At 34.9% G+C, this 26001-nt stretch overlaps 13 protein-coding genes across 13 annotated transcripts; 8 read left to right on the top strand and 5 right to left on the bottom strand. All coding sequences in view use genetic code 12, as the record gives it.

The window, feature by feature from the left end:
- Positions 1–3163: 3163 nt before the first annotated feature.
- SRR1 (Srr1p) lies at positions 3164–3925 on the bottom strand (the record flags this gene model as incomplete). Its single annotated transcript, XM_049407744.1, has 1 exon — positions 3164–3925. The coding sequence occupies one exon, from the start codon at positions 3923–3925 to the stop codon at positions 3164–3166; it is 762 nt and encodes a 253-aa protein (XP_049262871.1).
- A 1869-nt stretch (positions 3926–5794) lies between these two features.
- MTG2 (putative GTPase) lies at positions 5795–7555 on the bottom strand (the record flags this gene model as incomplete). Its single annotated transcript, XM_049407743.1, has 1 exon — positions 5795–7555. One exon carries the CDS (start codon positions 7553–7555, stop codon positions 5795–5797), a length of 1761 nt encoding a protein of 586 aa, XP_049262870.1.
- A 572-nt stretch (positions 7556–8127) lies between these two features.
- DBP8 (ATP-dependent RNA helicase) lies at positions 8128–9441 on the top strand (the record flags this gene model as incomplete). The annotated part of the gene is made up of 2 exons (XM_049407741.1): positions 8128–9195; positions 9274–9441. The coding sequence occupies 2 exons, from the start codon at positions 8128–8130 to the stop codon at positions 9439–9441; spliced, it is 1236 nt and encodes a 411-aa protein (XP_049262869.1).
- A 57-nt stretch (positions 9442–9498) lies between these two features.
- J8A68_003843 (uncharacterized protein) lies at positions 9499–10095 on the bottom strand (the record flags this gene model as incomplete). Its single annotated transcript, XM_049407740.1, has 1 exon — positions 9499–10095. One exon carries the CDS (start codon positions 10093–10095, stop codon positions 9499–9501), a length of 597 nt encoding a protein of 198 aa, XP_049262868.1.
- A 160-nt stretch (positions 10096–10255) lies between these two features.
- On the top strand, positions 10256–12054 carry BRF1 (transcription factor TFIIIB subunit; the record flags this gene model as incomplete). Its single annotated transcript, XM_049407739.1, has 2 exons — positions 10256–10265; positions 10385–12054. The coding sequence occupies 2 exons, from the start codon at positions 10256–10258 to the stop codon at positions 12052–12054; spliced, it is 1680 nt and encodes a 559-aa protein (XP_049262867.1).
- Positions 12055–12358: 304 nt separating this feature from the next.
- On the top strand, positions 12359–13238 carry J8A68_003841 (uncharacterized protein; the record flags this gene model as incomplete). The annotated part of the gene is made up of 3 exons (XM_049407738.1): positions 12359–12702; positions 12786–12967; positions 13009–13238. 3 exons carry the CDS (start codon positions 12359–12361, stop codon positions 13236–13238), a joined length of 756 nt encoding a protein of 251 aa, XP_049262866.1.
- Positions 13239–13811: 573 nt separating this feature from the next.
- Positions 13812–14423, top strand: J8A68_003840 (uncharacterized protein; the record flags this gene model as incomplete). The annotated part of the gene is made up of 1 exon (XM_049407737.1): positions 13812–14423. One exon carries the CDS (start codon positions 13812–13814, stop codon positions 14421–14423), a length of 612 nt encoding a protein of 203 aa, XP_049262865.1.
- A 27-nt stretch (positions 14424–14450) lies between these two features.
- J8A68_003839 (SDA1) lies at positions 14451–16064 on the top strand (the record flags this gene model as incomplete). Its single annotated transcript, XM_049407736.1, has 1 exon — positions 14451–16064. The coding sequence occupies one exon, from the start codon at positions 14451–14453 to the stop codon at positions 16062–16064; it is 1614 nt and encodes a 537-aa protein (XP_049262864.1).
- A 226-nt stretch (positions 16065–16290) lies between these two features.
- Positions 16291–17052, bottom strand: HMO1 (Hmo1p; the record flags this gene model as incomplete). The annotated part of the gene is made up of 1 exon (XM_049407735.1): positions 16291–17052. One exon carries the CDS (start codon positions 17050–17052, stop codon positions 16291–16293), a length of 762 nt encoding a protein of 253 aa, XP_049262863.1.
- An 889-nt stretch (positions 17053–17941) lies between these two features.
- Positions 17942–18946, top strand: MCT1 ([acyl-carrier-protein] S-malonyltransferase; the record flags this gene model as incomplete). The annotated part of the gene is made up of 1 exon (XM_049407734.1): positions 17942–18946. One exon carries the CDS (start codon positions 17942–17944, stop codon positions 18944–18946), a length of 1005 nt encoding a protein of 334 aa, XP_049262862.1.
- A 391-nt stretch (positions 18947–19337) lies between these two features.
- Positions 19338–22178, top strand: MIS11 (trifunctional formate-tetrahydrofolate ligase/methenyltetrahydrofolate cyclohydrolase/methylenetetrahydrofolate dehydrogenase; the record flags this gene model as incomplete). Its single annotated transcript, XM_049407733.1, has 3 exons — positions 19338–19613; positions 19671–20178; positions 20239–22178. The coding sequence occupies 3 exons, from the start codon at positions 19338–19340 to the stop codon at positions 22176–22178; spliced, it is 2724 nt and encodes a 907-aa protein (XP_049262861.1).
- Positions 22179–23248: 1070 nt separating this feature from the next.
- J8A68_003835 (thiosulfate sulfurtransferase) lies at positions 23249–23800 on the top strand (the record flags this gene model as incomplete). The annotated part of the gene is made up of 1 exon (XM_049407732.1): positions 23249–23800. One exon carries the CDS (start codon positions 23249–23251, stop codon positions 23798–23800), a length of 552 nt encoding a protein of 183 aa, XP_049262860.1.
- Positions 23801–24067: 267 nt separating this feature from the next.
- Positions 24068–24973, bottom strand: J8A68_003834 (rRNA-processing protein; the record flags this gene model as incomplete). The annotated part of the gene is made up of 1 exon (XM_049407730.1): positions 24068–24973. One exon carries the CDS (start codon positions 24971–24973, stop codon positions 24068–24070), a length of 906 nt encoding a protein of 301 aa, XP_049262859.1.
- Between the last annotated feature and the right edge of the window lie 1028 nt (positions 24974–26001).

The following is a 26001-nucleotide window of genomic DNA, read 5'->3' as shown; positions in this document are numbered from 1 at the left end:
ACATACTTTTACAAACCTTTAGTATACCTCGAGGTAAGAATAAAAAGTTTTGGGGTTCACTTGGATGAGATATTCATGTTTTAAATTTTGTATGGACGCGTGACAATCGCGTGACATACGCGTGATCAAACTTTTTGGATTTTCAAGGGTTCGGGCGATTTGCAATAACTGCCATAAATAAGACTATATACATCTGTCTATGTTTATGTCTAGGGTGAATCTAGATAAGTAAATAGAAGCAGAAGTAGGATTTGTGTTTCGATTGGGGTGGGCTCCCTCAGCTACTTGAAACGTTGCGCAATTTGAGTTCACTAAAAGATGTTCTTATCTTTCGATATAAAGCATCGAGAGGTTCTAGGAGATAATACGAGAGGTTGTTCATATGAGTCTAATGTTGTGACGGTTTTGTAAAGAGTACGAAAATAGTAAAGTAAAGTGGAAGCTTATACATTTGGTCCAAAATTTTGCAAACTTCATAGAAAAAAAAATTACAAACTTCGCAACCAAAGGAATCTTCATTGAAAAAGGCTCAAACCTCTTTCGAATGAAGTCAGAATAGATTAATTTTGCATAGTTCGCCTCAGAATCCGGGAACACTACGACATTTCAAATCTACAAAAGTCGTATGTGCATAGCTGTTCTTGGAACATAGTTAAAAAAATACTCTCCAGAACCCCCTTAGCACTACAACGCCAGTCGACATGCAACTAGCCCTAGCCGCCAAGCACATCGGAGCCAGCATCGCCACACTCGGACTAGGAGGAGCCATTTCAGATCACCCGCTTCAGGGAGAAGATGGATGATGTTCTTGCGACATTTTTGTATTGTTTTATTCTCCATTGTATTTCTCAGACGTGTCACATTTAGAGTTATTTCTGAATGCCACGCTGGAATTTTAAAGGAGGATATTTCCTTTCATTCCATATTTCTATTTTATATAGAAAGACAGACATCTTAACTTACAATCTATGAATATATATTTTGCTTATAATTTAGTTCTTAAGAGATATTATTAATAACTGAATATAACTTCGAGGTTAGTCACCTGTTAGTTCAATACTTAAATCATTTATTACTATTTAATATAGTGGTAAATTGTAAGTGAAATATTACCGGTAGAGAGTAAAGAACAAGCCCATTAATTTATCGTAAATGAAAAAAGAAAGATTTTTTTGCAAAACTTTAAATTGTTCGGAGTTCAGGAAGACAGCCACTTGATATTATATCAAACCCACATCAGCTTTTTGAATCTCATAAATTAGTTTACTATTATTATTGTATATCAGAGTGATAGTGTAACCCGTTTTCATTAGTAGTATACACAAATAGGAGTCGATAAGCAACCTACTCGTCGGTGAAAGTTGCAATGTATTGATTCTAAAAATAACAATAATTTTTGTTCGTATTTGAAATACCTTATTTACTTCTCATCAAATACGAATGTAAGCCAAAAAATTGACTTGATCTGTCTATTATACACCTAATTCTATTATTAGAAAAGCCTTTCTTTAAGGCACATTTCCGGAAGTGTAAGAAATGCCGAAGATCTAAAGAACTCTTGGTTTCTTTACTTGTTTACACAAAACACTTACAATCCGAATGCCTTTGTTAGACGAACAACATGATATCAGAGAACAATAAGAATAACCTTTGGAACCATTTGTAATTATATTATTAATGTACAATGATATGTGAATCTTTCACTAGAAGGTCAAATTAGCCGAGATGTCCAATATGGTTTTTAGTGATTGAATTCATGAATTAGTCAGAAGCCATGTGTACCTCACGCAATCAATGTAACATAGTGGCGCCCACAAAACGTTTGTGGTTTATGCAAAAAGGATGTGTCATGTAACTACCACCTTGTGTGGCAATCTATGTCAAAAGATAACGGAAAAAATTAAACAATTGTTGCAGGCAAACTCATAACCCAAGTGAAAAAATACTCCGGATCAATGTAAATTGGCAAGGCAATAATTTATCCGGTTTAAAAATAATAATATAACTTACGATCATGAAACGTGTACTCAACTGAATAAAATTGCGCTTTTGAAAATTGAGTGTGCAGTATAAATTTTTGAACCAAACGCTCATAGACAGATGATTCTATGCAGCTGTATGCCGTCCCCAGGAATATTTCTTTCCTAATACATGCATGTATGTGTATAGTGATGGATAATGTAATTGTGAAATAAAATATTTTTTACAAATCTTTGATGAATTAGGTTTATTTTTTATGTATGAAATTAATTGTCTGTACCTTTTTTCTAACGCAAGATAATAATTTTCCAAGTTTCCATTTAGCAACGCCTTATTGTTTTCAAAACAAAAAAATTTCAAAGGCGGTTATTTATAGAAAGAAGAAGTTCTTTTGATTTCTCTCTAACTGATTGATCCCAAAATATTTTATTTTTGGATCTTTTATTTTCTGTCGATAGATAGTGGGGAGAAATTATCACTACGGCGTTGTAAATGAATGAATGACCACGTAAAACAGAGAGAGGAGATTATTCAGGTCCATAATTTTTTTTTGGGTTTAAAGGGAGGTTTCAGGGGGGATGCCAAGAAGAGCAAGCTTACAGGGAGATGAATGACATGTTCATTGACTCAACCCAAGAAAAAATGAGGAGTAATTACCTAGTGATACTTTGCACAACGGAATATGGTCGAGAAAGAGTTTTTTCAACTGCACCCCAGTGTGTCAGCCCTGACTCACGAGTTGTAAACAAATGTAATTAAATTTCTGCAAGACAACAGGTGAACATTTCAAAAGAAAAGAGACACCCAACCGTAAATAGTCATCTCGTTTAAACGTTTCTTCTCAAATTTTTCTTGGACAGGGTTCTCTCTGTGGACCTGACCGGACTATCCGCCCGGGCTTTGGTACTGTTTTTTGTTTTTCATTCTTTCGCATCCGACCGCTACGGAACGGACGCCTTAATTTTTTTTGGGTCGATGGATGCAAAAACACCTGAAGAGAAGAAGATACACATAATAATCTCTATTATAATTAATATATTCAAGAAATGAAAAACTATAAAACAACCAATGGCAAATCAGCCAAACTATTAACTTCTATAAAAAAACCCATTAAAAAACCCATATGAATAAATAAATAATCGTAAACACCATAATAATAACCCTTAAAAACCCAACTCTATTTTTATACTTTCGATTTTCTTAATTCAATTACTGAATCAATGATATCTCCAATTACATCTAAACCCCAAGTCATTGGTTTACTAAATGTATAATCAATACCAATTGATTTAAACAACTTCAAATCCAGAGGACTATTCATTGTAGTAACTGCAATTAATCCCCAATTATTCTTAGTTGAATCAAGTCTAATATGTTGAGCTAAATCAATACCAGTAACTTCTGGCATTTCAATATCTAAAAAAACAACATCAAATTTATTGACTGTTAAAATATCTTTAACTAATCTAGAATCTTGTATTTGTGTTATTGTTGATCTTGGATATATTTTGGATAAAATTCGATTTAATATTTTTAAATTAATTAAATTATCATCAACAATTAAGAAATTATATGGAGTAAGATTTTTAAAGGGTTGGATTGAAGGTCTGGTAGTCGTTATATAATCTTTTTGAATAGGAGGTGTACATACTTCAAATGGAGGAGTTAAGGGTGAATAAGCTTCTTCTTCATTATTGAATGGGTTTATATCGATTTCAAAAGTATCTTGATATTCTTGTTCTTCTTGTTCATCTTCGTCACTACTTCCATCCAGTTCTCTATCAGATACTGTTTCTACTGATAAGGTCGGTTTATTGATGTGATAATCTGTTAATGATTTTATGGTTGATAATGATACTTGTGAAGATACAGATGAAGGAGTCAGAGTCTCGTTGGTGGCTCTGCCAAAGTATGGAATTGGTGTAAAGTAGTCCATCTTTAACATAATTGATCAGTTTCCTATATTGCTTCTTATTGAATAAAAGGGGGACGCGTTTGATTTTCCTCAATATATAAGTGGTATATCTTTTTTGCAGGATATGTTAATTCGCAAAAAAGGGTTGAATGTGTAAAATGCAAAATTCTATTCGGAGATATTTGGTAAGTCCGGAATACTAGGAACGCATACACTAGCGAATAAAGTAAGTGGTAGTAAATAGTAATACAGTTGTTGTAAAATGCAATCTAGTAGCGATTGGATAGGGGAGAGCTTGATATATAAAAAAGTACAGATTGAGAAAAACAGTAAAAATTTTTATCTAGAAAATTCTATTGGGATTCATTCATTGATTATATATAAATACAGATTAATTTAATAATATAAGGCGGTTTTATTTTTATTATTATTATTTATTTTTATTTATTATTGCTCATTATTTTTTAAAATTTTTGCGTTTTTTGTGGTTGCCGGTTTCATAAGCTTATTTTTTATTTTTATGCAGCATACATAAAAAAATAATTTGGATCTTCACAAACAAAAAGATTTAAAAAATATTCTTTTACAATAAAATTTAATTTTTCTTCTTTCTTTCTTCTGCCCCTCGCAGAACAACCGCAAAGAAAGAAACTAAATTAGTGATTTGTTACAGTATAAATTGAAATGGTAACAACTAACGATTGAAAAATGTGGAGATTATAAATACATAGAATAGACTCCCGGGATCTACAACGTCCAAGAGAGACAAACCCACATGAAAGAATCAACTGTACGAGAAAGCGAGAACCCATCTCAATCTGCTACCCGCCGTCAAAACTCACTGTTGATGATCGCCTATTTGTACATACATAACCATTATTAAACGTTTCATAAATGTAGGCGAACGACTTTATTTGTTCTCTTAAACGCCAAATACTTTCAATCATCACACGCTTATCTTCAGTTGAAATTAGTGTTTTAAGAGACTATGTGAATGTACTGTACCACAACACAAACTATTGTTGTGTTTTGCTTTGCTGGACAAAATTTTTCAAAATTTTCTTTCACAATGAAAATCATTTTTCATTTACCAAATGTAGAAAAACTTAAACCTTTTGTTGCTTGTCGTTAGTTCTTTACTTTGAGTATTGATCTGTAATTTAAGTTATTTCAACCCCTGCGTTTGACTAAAAAAATGGGTTGCATTTATAAATATTCTTTTTAGTCCATACCATGATGTTACCTCACTCTAAACGAGCCAACGTAGTTGCTAAATATTTCAAGTTGAAACCCGGTGGTTCCACAGGGGGAGGCGCCACACATGATAATCAGTCTTTTTCGGAGAACAGTATACTAACCCGATTGTGATAAGCTGATTACCTTTATTTAAGGTTTTTCTCGGAGTTATAAGTAAATGGCTCAGTAAATGGCTTGAAAGATATTTTCGATATTGACAACACAACACTGTGTGTCTAGTAGCCTCTAACATACAAGCTTGGTTACTAAGTAAGAAATGGTAGAGATTGCAACATAACCAGAATTCCAGAGCTCATAAAACTAAATTCACGTTTTCTTACCAAATGAGTGTCTACCCGTGTTGAAAGGAGTAATGTATGAACTTGGTATCTACATTTTATTTTTCTTTGTGTTTTATCACCAAAATGTGAATTAGACATTTGGCGAGAGAAGTGAATGTTACACAGAGTTATTGTTTTCTTTGTTTTTTTCGGTAGTTGTACCCCTAGTGGCTACGATCATACGGTAATTTATATTTTTAATGGTATATTTACACATCATCCTATGCAGTCAACTGTTTGATACAAGAATGTCTCAAAACTTAAAATTCTAAAAATGTTACAACTTACTATGCTGGCTAGACACATTTCATTTCATCTCTAATCAAGTTGCTCTTCTCCATCTGATCCCTTCTCTCTCGTTATTCATTTTGGTAATTTGAGCAATCTCACTCATCAACTTAATACACTTGTCAATATTCTCTCCTCTTGGTGCACATACAGGAACAATTTTCCAATCTGGATGATAGTTTTCCAAATGTTTTTTCAATGAATGATAATTTTCACCATGTGCACTTAAATCGGCTTTGGTTGCAACAATCAACACTTGTTTATCTTTCATTCTTTTTTCACCGACTTCTTCCAATAATAAATTCAAATCATCAACCGGATTTTCAGAATCTAATGCTATTACAAATACTAATCCTGCTGATCTTTCAATATGTCTAAGGAAATCCAATCCCATCCCTTTATTTTCCGATGCTCCCTTAATAATACCAGGAATATCAGCAACAGTGAAAGGATCTTTATCAATTGTAGTGAAGATGGTTCCTACAGTTGGTTGTAAGGTTGTAAATTTCCAATCTCCAACTCTTGGTCTTGCTCTTGATATAGCTCTTAATAAAGATGATTTACCAGCATTAGGTAATCCAACTAAACCTAAATCAGCAATTAACTTCAATTCAAATAAGAAATGTGCCGTAATTCCAGGACGTCCAACTTTACAGAATCGAGGATTACGAATATTATTAGTTAAGAAATGCATATTTCCCATTCCACCTCTACCACCTTTCAAAATCAACATTGGTTTTTCCATAACTTTATTACAATCAAAACCCAACATTGGGAATTTATCATACCTAATCTCTTCATCAATAGTTTCATTATCATATTGAACAACTCTTTTGTTCAATTCCTTAAAAAAATCTTTCGACCTATAAGTTTCCTCATCAGCATCTTTAAATACCCAACCTTCGCCCGGATTATATCCACCTCTAAACAACTGAATATTATTATAATCATCACATTTCATCTGAAGAAATAAATCATCCAAAGTCTGCCCCTCCTTCCAACTCAAATATCTCCTCAACTCCGCTGGGTCAGGTATCCATCTAATCATCGTGCCCCTTGGGACTTCAATCACAACATCCTCACCAAGTTTTCCATCCAATTGATCCCCAGAACCAGTTAAACCCGGTTTCGCAACATATGCACTCCTCAAACCATGCAATGAATTCAACCCCGATTCAACCACTTTGATATACACATCCCCCCCATTTCCACCATCACCCCCATCAGGAGGACCAGTCGGTTTGAACGCATCCCTAAAGAATGACACACATCCATTCCCACCATTCCCACTCACCATTTTCACGATTTTCAAATCCACAAATTTTTTGTTTTCAATCTTGGCGGCCCGTTTGGCGAATTGGGCCATAGTGCTGGAATAAAAGACATGATGGGAATGATGGGCATTACCCAGGAAATAACCAGCAAATGAAAGACATCTATCCGTTAAGCCAATTCGATCCCTAGTGGTGAGGGGTGTATAAGTAATAGAAGTGTTATTGTCGGAGATTGTGACTGGAGGGAATTGACTGGGTGGTTCTTCGGTGTGGAGGATGAAGTTTGGTAATGGTTCTCCACTGGCTTGGGAATGGAGGTGACGTTCGAATTCTGGTTCGTTTGATTCTGGTTCCGGGTCGAATTCTTGTTCGAGGTCGAGATCGAATTCGGTAACATATTCTTCATTATCGGGGGTTTTCTTCCGGTATAAACAAGTTCCCTGAGAGAAGTGTCTGGTTGGGATTGTTTGCCTCGTTTGTAATGGTCGCAATGTATGCCATGCTCGAAATGTTCTTATCATTTTTGATGGGGCTAAGAGGGGATTAGATATTCTGTGATTGGAGAGATATTTGGGGGAAAATAAATTTGTTCGATGGGGGATGAAAAAAATCGGTGCGAAAATTTAAAAGTGATGGTTGCAAACTGGAATCATTAAATAGCCAAACCCTAATCAGCTCAACAACGAATAGAAACTTCTTGAAAGGGAGGCAATAACCAGTGAATTGGCCAACGTAATATCCAATCTATCTCTGCAATAGAACCAATTCAACATAGGCTGACTAAGTCACCCATTTGTGCAGTTGGTATTCCAGAACAGGATCCTTGCTTTACCAATAGAATGCTTTATCATATCCATACATGTTAAAGATTCTACTTAGATGCAAATTTAGAGAGACGTTTCAGAATAGGCAAACCTTCGCCTTTCTGAAGGAACCGCTCATGGACATCTCCACCGCTACCGGAATTAACATCTACACGTGACTCCCCGGAATTTTTCAATTTTTTTTCTTTTGTTCGCTACAATTGATAAACGAGATGATCTTCACAATTTTCAATAACCCCCCTACAACCCAAAGTCAAACCATACCCAACATGTCATTCAAAGAATTAGGAGTCGCAAGATGGCTCAGTGAAGCCCTAGATGCTATGAAAATCTATACCCCAACTGCTATTCAATCAGCCTGTATACCCGCAATTCTCAAGGGGCATGATTGTATTGGGGGAGCAAAAACCGGTAGTGGTAAAACCATCGCCTTTGCTGCACCTATGATGACACAATGGTCAGAAGATCCATTTGGGATTTTTGGATTGGTGCTTACACCAACTCGAGAATTAGCTCTTCAGATTGCTGAACAATTTGCGGCATTAGGTGCCAATATGAATATTAAAGTGAGTGTGATTGTTGGTGGGGAGGATATCGTGAAACAAGCACTTGAATTACAAAAGAGACCACATTTTGTGATTGCTACTCCTGGAAGATTGGCTGACCATATTTTAAATAGTGGGGAGGAGACTATTAAGGGGTTGAAGAGTATTAAATATTTAGTGCTTGATGAGGCTGATAGATTGTTGAGTAATAGTTTTGCTAGTGATTTGGAACGATGTTTTAAAGTGTTACCATCCGGTGAAAAGAGACAGACTTTGTTGTTTACTGCTACTGTTACTGATGCAGTACGTACTTTGAAAGATAAACCTACACCAAAGGGGAAATTACCCGTGTTTATGCATGAAGTTGAAACAGTAGATAAAGTTGCTATTCCATCTACTTTAAAAATCAAATATGTATTTGTACCTTCATATGTCAAAGAAGCATATTTGAATAGTATACTTAAACTTGATCAATATAAGGATTCCACCGCGGTTATATTTGTGAATAGAACCATAACTGCCGAAGTCCTTCGTCGTACTTTAAGAAAACTTGAATTTAGAGTTGCATCGTATGTAAGTGTTTACGGAGTTCGACTTGCATATTTGAGGAATGTATCTAAGTTTCGCGGTGCAGCTAGGATTCTTATTGCTACAGATGTTGCATCTAGAGGGTTAGATATTCCAAGTGTTGAATTAGTGGTGAATTTCGATATTCCTGCCGATCCAGATGATTTCATTCATAGAGTAGGTAGAACTGCAAGAGCAGGTAGAAAGGGGGATGCGATCTCGATTGTTGGGGAGAAAGATATAGAAAGGTAGGTTTCATAACTTCTTTCTTATTTATTTTTCTACCTAAATAACCTTCTTCAGTCCGATGATAAAGTTATCAAGGAGTCTTTGACTACAACTTCGGTAGCTAAGCGTGAATCAATGATGGAGATGGATAAAGAAAACTTTGGGGAACGTAGAAAGATCAACAAGAGAAAACATGGGAAGGAAGAACCAGTTAAGAAGTTTAACAAGAAGACTAAAGCATAGAGATAATTTATAGAATTTTAATTAATAAATAAATAACATTAAAGTATATACACTCTATCAAGACTCCTGTAGATATTCATCTATTAACATCGATATATTAATAGCCGCTAGGGTTATGATAATACCAGTCATAACAATCATCGTACTAAGATTATTAAAACTATAAGTTTGAATCTTACGCTGAGCATATCTCAGTACCGTAATAAAATAATTAACCCCACTAATTATTAAAACAATCAATGAAAAGAACAATAAAGCATATGACATTCCAGTAGCAAATCTTGTATGATACTTCTTATAGCGATCACTGGGATCAGTTGGCTGTTTGTCACCAGAAGTATCCAATTTGAAATTTAGGATTATACCCAAGGCAGTAAAGAATAATGCGGTTGAGAATCGTATAAAGGTCAAACATGTTCTTTCCAGCTGTAGCACATCTCTAGGCTCTGATGTTAGCACTTTTAATACTAAACTATAAGGAAATATACTAGTATGTGTTGTCGAGGGTTGTTGTTCTACTGTTTCTAAAATGGTTTCTACCAGAGATACCGATCTTACACGTTCTAGCCTTGGCGAGCATGTTCCTGAGCGAATAGCGCCCTGTGGAGGGACATATACCTCGATATTTGAATCCAGTTCCATTATATCTGTCATTGCAAATCCAACTTCTCCCTTTTCAATTCTTTTATCGAACAGCTGTTGCTTCCTCTGTTGGGGTTCCGTCTCGGTCTATAGTATCTTCTGTATGACTGAGTAGCCGATTTAGAGTTTTTCAGCACAGAAACACGTTATTTTTTTAATTTCTTTTTTTAATATGGATGGTTGTATGCAGTCCCTCTTATTTCTTGTTTTTAGTAGTGCAAACCACATTTTTACATGATACTTTCCTTTACAACAATAACAACCAGTACAACTCACCCCCGGTCCCCCCCACAACACATAGTCCGCAGTGAGGAGGTGGTGAGATTTCTTCATCTACAGCTATACTCATGTTTTCAGTTATTACAACAAGCGTGTAAAAACTGTGGACATACCCACTTTGCTGTGAATAGATATACAGCAGCAGGAGATGTTTCATGTCTTCGATGTGGAACAGTATTGGAAGAAAATCCAATTGTCAGTGAAGTCCAATTCGGTGAATCTTCCTCAGGTGCAGCTATGGTACATGGTGCCATGGTTGGAGCTGATCAAGCTAGAGCAACATTTGGTGGACGTCAAAATGCCATGGAAAGTAGAGAACAAACTTTAGCTAATGGGAAACGAAAAATAAGAAGAATAGCTGCTGCTTTAAGTATTCCTGATTATATCGCTGATGCTGCTGGTGAATGGTTTAGATTGGCTTTGACCTTGAATTTTGTCCAAGGAAGAAGATCTAATAATGTATTGGCGACTTGTTTATATGTTGCTTGTAGAAAGGAAAAGACTCATCATATGTTGATTGATTTTAGTTCAAGATTACAAATTTCAGTGTTCTCGTTGGGTGCAACTTTTTTGAAAATGGTTAAAGCTTTACATATTACATCGTTGCCTTTGGCTGATCCGTCACTTTTTATTCAACATTTTGCTGAGAAATTGGATTTTAAAGAGAAGAATACCAAAGTGGTAAAAGATGCAGTGAAATTAGCACAAAGAATGTCAGATGATTGGATTCATGAAGGTAGAAGACCTGCAGGTATTGCAGGAGCATGTGTATTGTTAGCTGCAAGAATGAATAATTTTAGAAGAACTCATGCCGAAATTGTGGCTGTTGCTCATGTTGGTGAAGAAACTTTACAAAGAAGATTAAATGAATTTAGAAAAACAAAAGCCGGTGAATTAACTGTGAAATCATTTAGAGAAGTTGAAAAACTTGAAAGTTCGAATCCACCTTCTTTTACTAAGAATAGACAATTAGAAAGAAAAATTAGTAGACAATTAGAATTAGAAGAAAAGTTTTCGAAATTGACTGATAAAGATGACGAATTGGCGAAGTTGCCTAAAGAAGAAAAAGAAAAGCAAATGTTATTAAATACCATTTTGACTGATATTACTTTAACTCAAGATGAAATATCAAGTGAAATTGATAGGATTCTTAAAAGAAAGAAGGAAAAATTGAAAAATGCCCTTTATAGAACTCCATATGAACAAACTGACACACGTGAAAACGATTTAGATAAAATTTGGAATCTTAATTGGCCCAAAAACTTAGTTAAGAACTTACCCAAAACTGAAGACATTTTGAAAAGTGTATCATCCGAAGTTGAATTGAATTCTGACGATGACGATGAAATAGTATTAGAAAGTCAATTAACAGCCGAAGAAAAAGAAATGAAAGAAAGAATATGGACTGGTCTTAATCATGACTTTTTAGTAGAACAAGAACGAAAAAGATTAAAACAAGAAGCAGATGAATTAACTGGTAATACTTCAGCATCTAATCGTCGTAAAAGAACCAGAACTACTTCCTTACCACCAGAATTACGTGATGCATTCCCAGGTGTTCAAATCCATGATGACGGGACTGGAATATCAGCTGCTCATAGTGCTACTTCACATATTCAAAAAACAGCTGTTTCGAAAAAGATTAATTATGAAAATCTTCAAGGATTATTTAACCCTGCAAACCTAAATTAGAAGTTGTTGTTTTTATATTATTTATTTGTTTAGTAGGTTAGTCTTTATTGGGTTTGTTTGAAAAGTGTTGGGTTTATGAGTTCTCTTCTTCTTCTTATTACTATTAATATTTGGTAATATTGTAAATATGGTTTCTACATTTAAGTTCAATATAAAATTTAATTTAATTGTTTAAGGCAACCGGGTAAGTTAAGACAGCGATGGTTTTTTATTACAGTAAAACCTAAACGCCAACCAACGTTTTTTACAAGCACCTTCAAGATTTGGGTATATTCACTCTTCCTCTATTCGTGCACTCCAAACAATGTCAGGGAAGCGTAAAAGAGCATTGGAACGTGGGGCTAAGATTGATTTAGCTTTTCAAGCATTGTCTGTTATTCCTAAACCCTCCGTAAGCTCCATTGCAAGAAAATTTGGAATCTCTCCGTCCACCCTTCAATTTAGAGTGAATGGGGGCCAGAATAGAGTTGCAGCTCATGAAGATCAGATGCCAGTGAAGCTAATCCAAGAAGCAATGCTTGCTAACTGGATTTTAAGAAGTAGCTTTGAAGGTAGACCTGTTAGTCGTAGGCAATTGATTGGTTTTGCTGCTGAAATTGCTATCGCAAATGGCTATGAGAATAAATTGCCACCATATTGGGTGAAAAAGTTCTTGGACAGGCATAATGATCTGAAAAAAGCAACCCAGCAAACTATTATCCCCTCAGTGATACCAGAAGCTGTTGCTGCAGAAGCATTGCTAGATCATACGGTAAGGCTCTTCGAGAGGACGAGGTTTCACCAGAAGATACTTGGAGTATAGAGGAGACGGGTCTAAAAACGGGTCAAGGTAGCAACGAAATGGGAGCTATAGAATTACCAAAGTTAAGAAAGGCTTCAAATGGTAAACAGTGTGACGAAGCTAGGATAATTGGTATGTCTTGGCAGAATAAAAAACTTCTTGCATGGTTCCAGATAATGTCGGGAAAACGACTAGTTCACAACTTACGAAGGCGATGAACCCACTCGATCCGGAAACTCCTCCCAATGAATGTCTAACCATTGAATTCACAAGTCCCAAGAAACCAAAAGAGGCATATAAGAGTTTGGCTAGATTGACTGATCAAACACTTTCTCCAAGAACCAGAGCGGAGCATTCGTGGAACATTTGTCGGTTTATGGAAAAGCAGGTAACAGAAATCTAAAAATCAAGAAACAAAGAGATTACAGGCTGAACTAGAGCCCAAGAAACCTCAGAGTAAAAGAAACGTTTCAAGCCTGAACTTAACAAGCTCTTTAAACAAGGATAGGAAATTTTTGGAGAAGTGGCCTGGGTAGGTCTGGAAAGGCAGAAAAATGAAGAGAGGAAGCATCCCGAAAAGGTAAAAACTAAAATGAAAGAGAACTCTAAGAGGAATCAGACTGCCCTGTCCCGTACAGACAGGGTTAATTTGTTCATGTAAAGTAACTCCATATATATAGCTAAATAAATTTGTGCTTCTTTGTAACCGACAACTGGTTCCAAACGATCGTTTTTTGTAACAAAAATTGTTAAATAATATTTGCAGCAAATTGATTTCTTTTTTTCCAGTGCTATATTTTCTCTCTCATCGCACTGTCAAATTTGTTTGCTTGCTAGTACGGGAATTCGCACCAGGCTAGTTTCGCTACGCCAAAAAAAAAAAAATTCCATAGCAGAGATGCCCATCTCTCTCTCTTTATCAAAACCATTTCTTAAAGGAAGCTACATACCACAAAGGAAAACTTAAACAACAAGCATGGGAAAGAAAAGAAGAGCCGCTATTTTACCTACCAATATCATTCTCTTACAGAATGTTGTACGTAGAGATCCAGAATCTTATCATGAAGAATTTTTACAACAATATTCTCATTATGAATCATTAAGAGATTTATTCCTCATGAATCCAGCTGGAGCAGATAGAGCTACTGAATTTGGAGATTTGATTGGATTCGTATCTGCTGTTTGTGCTTGTTATCCTAAAGAAACTGCTAATTTCCCAGAAGAATTAAAGACGATTTTATTAAATACTCATCGTGATTTATCCCCTGATTTAAGAGAAAAGATTATTCAATGTTTAACAATGTTAAGAAATAAAGATATAATCAGTGCTGAATCTTTGATTCAAACAATCTTCCCACTTTTGACTGCTTATAGTGCTGCTAATTCTCATGCTGGACAACATGTTAAACAAATGAGGCGACAAATTTATACCACCTTGATTTCGTTGTTAAAATCAGTAAATACTGGTGCTAAGAATCAAAAATTAAATAGATCAACTCAAGCTTTATTGTTTAATTTATTGGAACAAAGAGATAATCAAGGTTTATGGGCTACTAAAAATTGGTCTCTTAATACCTCTTCTCCATAAACCCTACTAAGTGCATGCCAACTTTTCATGACTCAAGCAGCATTACATCCAGATGCTAAAGTTGCGATTGCAGGTGCTAGATTCTTTTTAGGTGCCGACAAGGAAAGAGAAGAAAATTTTGATGAATCTTCTGATGAAGAAGGATTCGATATGAATGAACTTAAACATAAATTAAAGGTCAATAAGAAATCTTCAAAAAGAGGAAAGAGATTAGAACAAGCAGTCAAACAAATGAAAAAGAAAAACGGTCCAAAACATTCAGCTACTTATTTAAACTTCTCCGCTATCCATTTATTAAGAGATCCTCAAGGTTTTGCTGAACAATTATTCACTAATCATTTATCCAGTAAAAACTCCAATAAATTCGATCTTGATCAAAAAATCACATTTATGAACCTTATCTCAAGATTAATCGGTACCCATAAATTAATCGTCTTAGGTATCTATTCATTCTTTTTGAAATACTTAACACCAAAACAAAGAAACGTTACACAAATCATGGCCGCATCCGCCCAGGCTTCTCATGATTTAGTCCCCCCTGAATCAATCCAAACCGTAGTCAGAAAAATCGCCGACGAATTCGTTAGTGATGGTGTGGCTGCAGAAGTCGCCTCCGCCGGTTTGAATACCATTCGTGAAATCTTATCCAGAGCTCCATTAGCTATCGATGCTACATTATTACAAGATTTGACTGAATATAAAGGATCGAAATCAAAAGCAGTTATGATGGCAGCTAGATCTTTGATTTCTTTATATAGAGAAGTAGCCCCAGAAATGTTGTTGAGGAAAGATAGAGGTAAGACTGCCAGTATTGGATTACAACATGGTGAAAAGGCAGGATTACCTCAATATGGGGTTGAGAATACTGTTACTTCTATTCCTGGTCTTGATTTGTTGATGAAATGGAGAAAGGAACAAGGAATTGAAGGAAATGAAGATGAAGAAGATGATGCTAATTGGGAAGTTGAAGAAGATGAGGATGGTGATGATATTGAAGGTGATTGGGTTACCGTTGATTCTGATAAGGAAATTAATATCTCCGATAGTGAAGATGAAAAGGATGACGAGGAAGAAGATGACAAAGAAGAAGAATCTACCAAGGAAGGAGAAGTTTCTGATTTGGATTTATCTTCCGATGAAGAAGAAGAAGAAGTAGGCGATGACGATGAATCTGATCAACCTCCAAAGAAGAAGACAAAGACTGAACCTACCAAACAAGAACAAGCAGAAGAAGCCCAAAAAGCCATGAATGAATTATTGTCCAGTAGAATCTTAACTCCTGCCGATTTCGCCAAATTAGAAGAATTAAGAACAGAAGCAGGTGTAGCTAAAGTCATGGGTATTGTTAATGAAGAAGAAGTTGATTCTACTACTTTGGTAGGAAAGGTCAAATACAAACAATTACGTGAAGAAAGAATTGCTCATATGAAAGAAGGAAGAGAAGATCGTGAGAAATATGGATCTAGAAAGGGGAAGAGAGAACAACCACATTCTACTACTAATAAAGAAAAGGCAAGAAAGAAGAATTTCGTAATGATGATTCATAAGAAGGCAGTCCAAGGTAAGCAGAAATTATCTTTACGTGATAGACAAAAGGTTTTACGTGCTCATATTGATAAGCAAAAGAAGAAGGGTCATTAGCTTTAAGGTTTTCAAACGTTATGTAAATTATACAGTATATAGAGGATAATTATAAAATTAAAAAAAAAGAATCTTCTTGTAATAGTAGTTGTAGTAGTAGAAGTGACATACATATGTTGATGATACAAATTAACAAATACAAATAAAATAAAATATCAAATAAAACAAACCAATTCAGTTAAAACAGGAGAAGTGAAAATCTAGGACACAGGAATTATAACAAAACTTAATTAGCAGCATGAGAAGATGATGATGAAGAAGACTTCTTTTTCTTCTTTTCACTTCTTTCCTTGTCAGATTTACGTTTCTTATGAGATTTCTTTGGAGCTTCAGAAGAACTACTTTCAACCTTTGGGGGTTCAACAACAGGAATCTTAACTTCAGGCTTTTCTTCTTCGACTACAGGAACCAAAGAAGCAATAGAAACGTCAGCATCATGTTTATCATCCTCTAACTTAGTTTGATATTTTTCCTTTAAGACATTATAATCTTTTAATTCACTTCTATATCTATCTTGCCATTTTTGCTTTTCTTCAGCAGAAATTTCCATCCAACGATCTTTAACAATTGAATTCATTTCAATTGCATTCAAAGAACCCAATCCTTTCTTTTCTCTTTCTTCAGCAATTTGTTTACGTGTATGATAAGCAAACGCGAAATACATAGTCAATGGTTTCTTTGGAGCATTTGGATCTTTGACAAGGAAGAAGAAGAAGAACTGAAGAAAATGAAGAAGGAATACAAGTCCTCGTCGTCGGACAGCAGCAGCAGCAACATCGGCAGGATTAAGGGTTTCACCATTAGAGATGGTGGCTTTGGCAATTTGTCCTAATGAAGCACTTAATTCGGCCAATTGGTCAGCTGGAAGGGCATCGACATTGGCAGTTTTGTAGAAGTTTACAGCAGCAGCAGCGGCTTCTTGAGCAGCCTTGGATAATTCAAAAAGGGAAGCTACGAGGGCATCCTTCGAGTTCTTTAAGTCAGACATATAAGATATTTTTTTTTGGTCTTTTGCGAATGAGATGGTAGTGCTCTGGTAGTGAGAGTTTGAAATGTTTTCGTGGTGGGAAATGTGGTGGTGGTGGTAAAAAGAGATTGTGGTACGAAAAATTTTAGGGAGGTGAGAGGGAAGGGGAAGGGAAACGGGGGGAATGCTGGTGGAACTGAAAAAAAAAGCTTTTCTTCCATTCGCTTGACTGTGAAAAAAAAAAAAATTGCATGATTGTTTTCGCACCACGGCGATTTTTTTTACTGACTGTCAGTGAAAAAAAAAAATCGCAACGCGATTAGAATATCATCTGCAAGTTATTTTTTTTTCTGGGACTGGGGCGTACATTTTTCCTGCAACGGAGATTTGCAAACGATTCTGCTCACAACCCAATGAGTCGACTTGCATATTGAATATTGTAGATGAAGAAAACCTATAGAGAATCTGTAGAATAGGGCATCATAACCGGGTAACTTGTAAGGTTCAACACAGACCTATCTCTGAATTCTTAACATAATTTATGCAAAGCCTTGCACGGGGCAAAAAAATATAAAGTTTCAGTTCCGTCCCTCTCCCCAATACCCTACGCGGTCATCTCATTATCTCAGATAGCCGGACAAGACAGAACTACCACGGTAACCAATCTTGAAATAAAAAATTTACTGATATAAGTATATATTGTTTCTCACTATATAATCTAATCTAAACACCTTAACGTTACAAGAAGCATCATTTTGCAAGTTGGAACCACCATGGTTGAGGGAAATAAATTGTTACTCGGTTGGAAAAATAACACCCGCAGGCGAGAGCGGATAATTTTTGATCCAGAAAAAGATTCGAATATCCAGACCGACCCATCCTTTACTCTTTACAAAATATCAGTAAGAGAATGAGAAACATTGCTATCAGATTCCAACAGCTTCGACATAAACATAACTACGCAATAGCATGTCCCGGTCAAGGGTTCTATCGAAACGGATTATTAGAAATCAACAAAAAACACGAATCATTATTTCGTGAATATCTCGAACAAATAGATGAAACATTAGGTGAAAATTTCTCCAAAAATCTCTATGCTCAAGATGAATCAATAGCGAAAGAATGGTTAGGCAAAACCTCAAATGCCCAACCTGCGATATTGGCATCTACATATATCCTTCTGAAAATCATTAATAAACAATATGGAATTGATCTAGTGGGGAATTCCAAATATTTATTAGGACATTCATTAGGAGAATATACTGCGTTGTTATTATCTGGGATTTTAGATTTCCCAACTGCGCTTAAATTGGTACGTAAACGAGGTCAATTGATGGTTGTTTACAAATTATTGTTATTACCCTTTAGGTTTATACCTTACGATCGTAATAAGTTGAGAGATAGTACTACTTTTGATCAAGTCTTGTCCGAAGCATATGATTGGGGAGTAGTTGCAAATATCAATTCCATTAATCAAATCGTCATAAGTGGTGAAAATGATCGATTGATTGAATTTTCCAATAATCTTAGAAAGACATTACCCAAATTAAGAACTATTCCATTACCGGTCTCGATCCCATTTCATAATAAAATCTTGGAATCAATCGTGCCGGAATTATCTACAATAGTTTATGGCAAATTACACGAGCAAAAGATTCCAATTATTTCCAATGTCGATGCGAAAATCTCGACAGTACTGAAGGAAACGATGTCTAAGACATTACAAGGTAATTATCAACCAGTTCGTTGGTTGGAATCAATGCAATTCCTCGAGAAGAATAGTGAAGATATTGATTTTGTATTAAGTTTTGGACCGGGTAATGTTCTTCATGGGATTAATTCTAAATATAAGGTGAAATCCATTGGTGTTGATGATATTGACGAGAATGCGGAATTATTTGTTTCAATGAGATGAGGTGGGCTGTTGTTGTAGTGGCTCAGTTGGGGCTCGCTCAAACTTTAAAGTTTGAGCAAAAGTAACATGATGCCTGAAAAGCCACATTGCTGTTTCTCTAACGCGCAAATTGGTTGATAAGAAATTGTTTAAGTTTGTGTAACTAATTCAGAATCAGAGTCAAAAAAAAATAGAATAGAAAATTTTTCAGATGCAACAACAAACTGCTGCAATATACGATCTCTAACTCCTGTGGCCCATAAAAAAATACTTCAGATGGAATTTTTCAATTTCGACACATTTTTCATTGACAGTATTTTATTTTATTTCCTCTTCTCTCTTCTCTTTCTTCTTCTTCTTCTCTTTCTTCTCTTCATCTTCCAAAAAAGTATAAATCTTATTTATTCACACAATGGTTGCCCAACTCATCGATGGTAAAGCCATTGCCTTACAAGTTCGTACCCGAGTCCATGACGAAATCTCCCAATTCCAATCCAAACACCCAGATTTCAAACCCCAATTAACAATCGTCCAAATTGGTGACCGTCCCGATTCATCCACCTATGTCCGCATGAAATTAAAAGCCGCCCAAGAAGCTTCCATCAATTGTGAAATTATGAAATTACCCGAATCAATCTCGGAATTTGAATTATTAAATCAAGTTGAAAAATTAAATAATTCTTTGAGCGTGGATGGGAAAAACCAAGTTAATGGTAATGGAAGGGTATAACTACTTCGATTCTAGTGGCTGCGCGTTTTGGCTGAAAAAGATGTCGATGGGTTTGGACCTTATAATGTTGGTGAATTGGCTAAAAAGGGGGGTGAACCTTTATTTTTACCATGTACTCCCAAAGGGATCATGCATTTGTTAACTACTTCAGGAGTGGAATTACAAGGTGCTAATGCGGTTGTTTTGGGTAGGTCTGATATTGTGGGTAAACCAATGGCTAATTTGTTAACTAAGGCAAATGCAAATGTTACTATTTTACATTCGAAATCTACGGTGGAACATATTCAAGAATATCTTGCTCATGCTGATATTGTGGTTGCTGCTATTGGACAACCATATTTCATTAAAGGAGGCTGGATTAAACCTGGAGCGGTTGTGATTGATGTCGGAACCAATTTCATTCCTGATTCTACCAAGAAATCTGGTTCTCGTATGGTTGGTGATGTTGAATTTGAAGCTGCTTATGAAAGAGCAAGATTAATCACCCCGGTCCCAGGAGGGGTTGGTCCAATGACTGTGGCATGTTTAAACCTTTTACAGCACTAACGACGATTCTCTGCAATACGTCAGTTATTAGTTTGAGCAAAATTCACCAATCCCTTGAGATTACAATTACAAACTCCAGTACCATCTGATTTTGAAATTAGTCGTGCACAACAACCCAAAAGAATTAATCAAGTTGCTAAAGAAGCTGGGATTTTGGATTCTGAATTAGAACCATTTGGGTTTTATAAAGCAAAAGTATCCCTTGATCTTTTGAAACGTCTACAAAATAAAGTCAATGGGAAATATGTCTTGGTGACTGGTATTACCCCAACTCCTTTAGGTGAAGGGAAATCCACCACTACGGTGGGTTTAGCACAAGCTTTGGGTGCTCATTTACAAAAGAATGTCTTTGCCAATGTTAGACAACCATCAATGGGACCTACATTCGGTATTAAAGGAGGTGCTGCCGGTGGGGGATATTCTCAAGTTATCCCCATGGATGAATTCAATATGCATGTTACTGGTGATATTCATGCTATTACTATGGCTAACAATTTATTGGCCGCTGCTATTGATACAAGAATGTTTCATGAAGATACTCAAAAAGATGGTCCATTATATAAGAGATTAGTGCCTGCCAAAAAGGGGGAAAGAAAATTCACGGCTTCAATGTTGAGAAGATTAGAAAAATTGGGAATTAATAAGACTGATCCAGATAGTTTGACTCCAGAAGAAATTACTGCGTTTGCAAGATTGGATATTGATCCTGAATCAATTACTTGGAGAAGAGTCGTTGATTGTAATGATAGATTCTTGAGAGGAATTACTATTGGTGAAGCACCAACTGAAAAGGGACACATTAGAAAAACTGGTTTCGATATTACTGTTGCTTCTGAATGTATGGCTATTTTAGCCTTAGCTAACTCCTTGCAAGATTTAAGAGAAAGATTAGGTAAGATGGTTATTGGATCTTCTAAAGCTGGTGAACCAGTTACTTGTGAAGATATTGGATGTGCAGGTGCTTTAACTGCTTTATTAAAAGATGCCATTAAACCAAATATTATGCAAACTTTAGAAGGTACTCCAGTTTTTGTTCATGCTGGTCCATTTGCTAATATTTCAATTGGTGCTTCTTCAATTTTGGCCGATAAGATGGCATTAAAATTAGCTGGTACCTCACCTGATTTAACTCCAGAAGAAAGACAAGAACAAGAAGGATATGTTGTTACTGAAGCTGGATTTGATTTCACCATGGGTGGTGAAAGATTTATTAATATTAAATGTAGATCTTCAGGATTGGTTCCAGATGTTATTGTTATTGTTGCTACTGTTCGTGCTTTGAAAGTTCATGGTGGTGGTCCAGAAGTTAAAGCTGGTGCACCATTGGCTCCTGAATATACTCAAGAAAATGTTGAATTATTAAGAGCTGGTTGTGCTAATTTAGCTAAACATATCGCCAATGCTAAATCATATGGATTACCAGTTGTTATTGCCATTAACAAAATGTCATCTGATTCTGATAAGGAACATGAAGTTATTAGAGAAGAAGCATTGAAGGCTGGTGCTGATGATGCTATTGTTTCTAATCATTGGGAAGAAGGTGGTAAAGGTGCCATTGATTTAGCTAATGGAGTCATTAAAGCTGCTAATTCTCCAGACAAAAATTTTAATTTCTTATATGGATTAGAACCATCAGTTGAAGATAAGATTTCCACAATTGCTAAAGAAATGTATGGAGCTGAAGAAGTTGAATTTTTACCAGAAGCTCAAAAGAAGATTGATCTTTATACCAAACAAGGTTTTGGTAAATTACCAATTTGTATTGCTAAGACTCAATATTCATTATCTCATGATGCCAATCTTAAGGGGGTACCAACTGGATTTAAATTTCCAATTAGAGATGTTAGAGCATCTATTGGTGCTGGATATTTATATGCTTTAGCTGCAGAAATTCAAACTATTCCTGGATTACCAACTCATTGTGGATTTATGAATGTTGAAGTTAATGAAGATGGTGAAATTGATGGATTATTTTAGACCTATAGAGAGATTGTCATTCCTTGTAAAAGGGATATATAATCTTTATTGATGATATTATTCAAACATTCAACACTTTTTGATGATGTCATGACCTTTTAATGTTTTTATTATTATTTGTTAGTTATTTGTTAGTATTCTACTATTTTTGGTGATTTTTATATTTAGTTTTTATTTTTCTTCTAGGGTTTCAACATTCGATATTTTTAGACAGTAGTAATTTTTATACGATTGTTAATATATATACACACTATACATTTTTTTAAATTTACATGTAGTTCTCAGTAAGGTTTATAAAACATCAACAGTATTTTTTGCAACCATATTAAATAAAAAATTAGAAACAAGATGGTTATGAGAATAGTTGATAATAATAAACTTTTCTATTCTGCTTCCGGAAGTCCGAATAATAAATTAACGAGAGTTGCTTTAGAGAAGCACGCTTTTCTATTCCTTCTTTTCCAAATAGAAGTATGATTTCTTATTTAATTCTATAAGGTGTATATTCTAGAAGTAGTTTGGTCATGGGAAAGTTAGGCGAAATTGGTTGTAAATCTTTTTTTTGCTAGTGAGGAGGAGATTAATTAAAGATCAGGCGAAAAATAAAATAAAAAAATAAAAATTAATCATCAGCCAAAATGATTTCAACTGACCTTACCTGACGGTAGAATGGAATAAGAGAAAGATTCAGCCTGATCAGAAAAAAAATTTTTATTGAACTAAAAATAAAAAACGTTAAATATACACACCCTCCATTCCCTCAATTGCTTTATTATTATTATTTTTATATTTAAAGATAACCAATCTCTCTTTGTTTATTTTATCTCAACATTCAATTAGTGAATTTCAATTATTCAGTTCCCAATACACTTAATTAATTAAAGATTATTCCATTTTGTCTATTTATAAATTTTGAAAGAATTTTTTTCCGTTCAAATTCCCAACAAACAAACAAAGATTTTTCTCGTTTATTAAAATTAAATTTTTACAATCATCATTAACTCATCGTATCCTGTATTCATATCATACACACATAACCCCCAATATACTACAACTAAGATATATTCGTCATGTTTAGCATCAGAACATTAAGAGCACCAATCCTTAGATCTTCTACCAGATTATTAACTAGATCATTACAATCTACATCAATTGCTCCCAGAGTATTCAATACTTCTAAAACCACCATTGTTAATCAAACTGCCAAATTAAATCAATATAGATCATATAGCGTCTTAACCGAATCTCCAGCAGCTAAACTTTATAATTATGACGATGTAAAAGATGTTGCTGTTCATCCTGAAAATTATCCATCATCAATTTTAGTTGATGTTAGAGAACCAGTTGAATTTAATGATGGTCATATTCCAGGTGCAATTAATATTCCATTTAAAAGTAGTCCAGGAGCTTTAAGTTTATCTGAAGATGATTTCCAAGAAAATTTCGGATTTGAAAAACCAGCTATGGATAAAGAATTGATATTTTATTGTTTAGGTGGTGTTAGATCTACTGCTGCTGAAGATTTAGCCAGTACTTTTGGTTATAAAAAGAGAGGTAATTATGTTGGTTCTTATGAAGATTGGTTAGCAAATGAAAATGCCAATCAAAAGCAAAATGCATAGAGACTACGACCAGCTAGTCAATTTCATTCATATTTAATCAATCATAATCATAATCATCCATGTGTAGTAAACTTCCAAGACGAATGCTACCCTTTTTTGTAAATAGAAACTTCATTATTAACTTATTCCCCATCACCCATTTTGTTTCAAACTTTCTATAATTTAGTAATTTATATATTTATAATTATCTAGTTACATTTTTGTTTATAAATTTTACTTCATTAGTACAATTATTATATTAACTAACTAACGTCTATACTACAAATCTCAACTTCTTGGTTTAAATTCCAATTGTTTAAACTCCTTACCCAATCTCTTCTTTCTCTTCCTTTCCATAACCTTTTCACGTTGTTTAGGTTTCATAGAATCAAATTTGGCCTTTTGTAACATCTTTCTCTTTTCACTACGTTTAAGGAAATATGGATTCTGTTGTTTTCCAACCCTAAAATTCTCCAATTGTTGTTTCTTATGCTGGGATAATATATCATGTTCCAAATCTCGATTCTTAAGCGTATCCAATCTCGATTTTAATGATTGTAAATTCTGTCTAATTTCATCCAATTCATATTCTGATAAATATAAATGTGATTTCTTATCTCGTAATATGGATTCCATTTGTTTGATCTCAGATTGTCGATATTCATCTAAGAATGAATAATCTTTTCTGGCTTTAATCAAGTCGGCTTTCCCATAGGCGGCATCAAATCGAATATCTTTATATAAACTAGAATGTCTATTCGAGGATTCTAAGCCAGGGATTTCTCTGATTTTGGAAACGGGTCTTTTGGAAGATGATTCGGCGGGGGCATGTTTGCTTCGCCTGGATTTATCTTGGATGGTTCTTCTGGAATTCTTCTTAGATGAGGATTCGCGTGGAGCATCATCTTCAGAGTCTGATTCGAAAAACAGTCCTTCCTCTTCATCTGAAGATTCTGATTCAGAAACATATTCCTTCTTACTTTTCTTACTCTTCTTATTGGTCTTACTTGAACTCTTTTTTAGTATTTTAGATTGTGCCTTATTCAAAGCTCCAAAAGAAATCGAAGCCAACTCATCATCATTATCATCCTCTTTTTCTTTTTGTCTACTAGACAATGCATATGTTAATTCATCTCCCGATGATTCCTCAGCATCATCATAATATGAAGGTCTTATCGTTTTTGGTTTTGCCATTTGTTATATACTTTGTGAATGATGGGGATGGAGATATTAGTGAGTGACTAGTGTGATGAGGTTGCCAATTTTTTTTCTTTGATTTGATGGAACTTTGGTGAGGGTGTCCGAATTAGGAAATTATTTCACGTGACTTGATCTGATAATCTTAGCTCACGCTATTTTGTAACACGACGATGGTTTGGAGGATATCGTAGCGGATTTCCCACTTAATTGTTGTAATATAAACTTCACTTGTGAGTTGGCCATATCATGTCATGCATGATTCTATTAGGCTATCATTCGAAGAAAGAGAAACTGACATTGGCATTAGTTAATACAATGTGACACCAAATTTAAGAGTTGGGCCATACTCATCAACAGACAGAACCGGACAATTATGTAGCGAAAGAAACCGTTGTTTCTACAATAGAATTACGTAGGGTGTACGTATAAATATACAACGGAAATCATAGGACACACATCTCATCACAACAATAATTATTAATACACAAAACCGTGCATATGTCATTATATGTAAGCCGCAATTTCGGAAAAACCCGTAAATTGACATTTCATTCAATTTCACTTATGAAAATGACCAAATGTGCTTTCACTAGCCATGTTTCAACTGTCCAATATTCTATCTTTCAGATTGTCAGTGGGTAGGGTGTTTGAATACAGAATGAAACGGGCTGGTCTGCTATGCAGAAAGGGAGAAGTAGAGTTTGATATTACACAATATTGAGAAAACGCGGCATCATCGCGAAAAACAATAGATGTCAAACGAAGAAAACCGCAATAATAGAAAACAGGTATTTAAATAACAGAGGAGTTGGTATAATATTGAACTGACCACTAGAGAACTAAGGACAACAACTGTTTAGTCTGCAACCTATTAAGTTTTAGAAAAATGTGAGTTGCAAATCCGACAACCCGGAATAAATAGGTTTGAAAAAATCAATAGAAAATATTTTTTTACTGTTTATAAACAATTTTGTGGTGTAGAATCATTGCCCCTCTTTCGTTGGTTTTCTGTTTTGTTGTTG

This window comes from Hemisphaericaspora subhashii, assembly GCF_019202705.1.
Source record: "Hemisphaericaspora subhashii strain CBS 10753 chromosome Unknown scaffold59, whole genome shotgun sequence".
Taxonomy (NCBI): Eukaryota; Fungi; Ascomycota; class Pichiomycetes; order Serinales; family Debaryomycetaceae; genus Hemisphaericaspora; species Hemisphaericaspora subhashii.
This window is presented reverse-complemented; position numbering and strand designations above follow the sequence as displayed.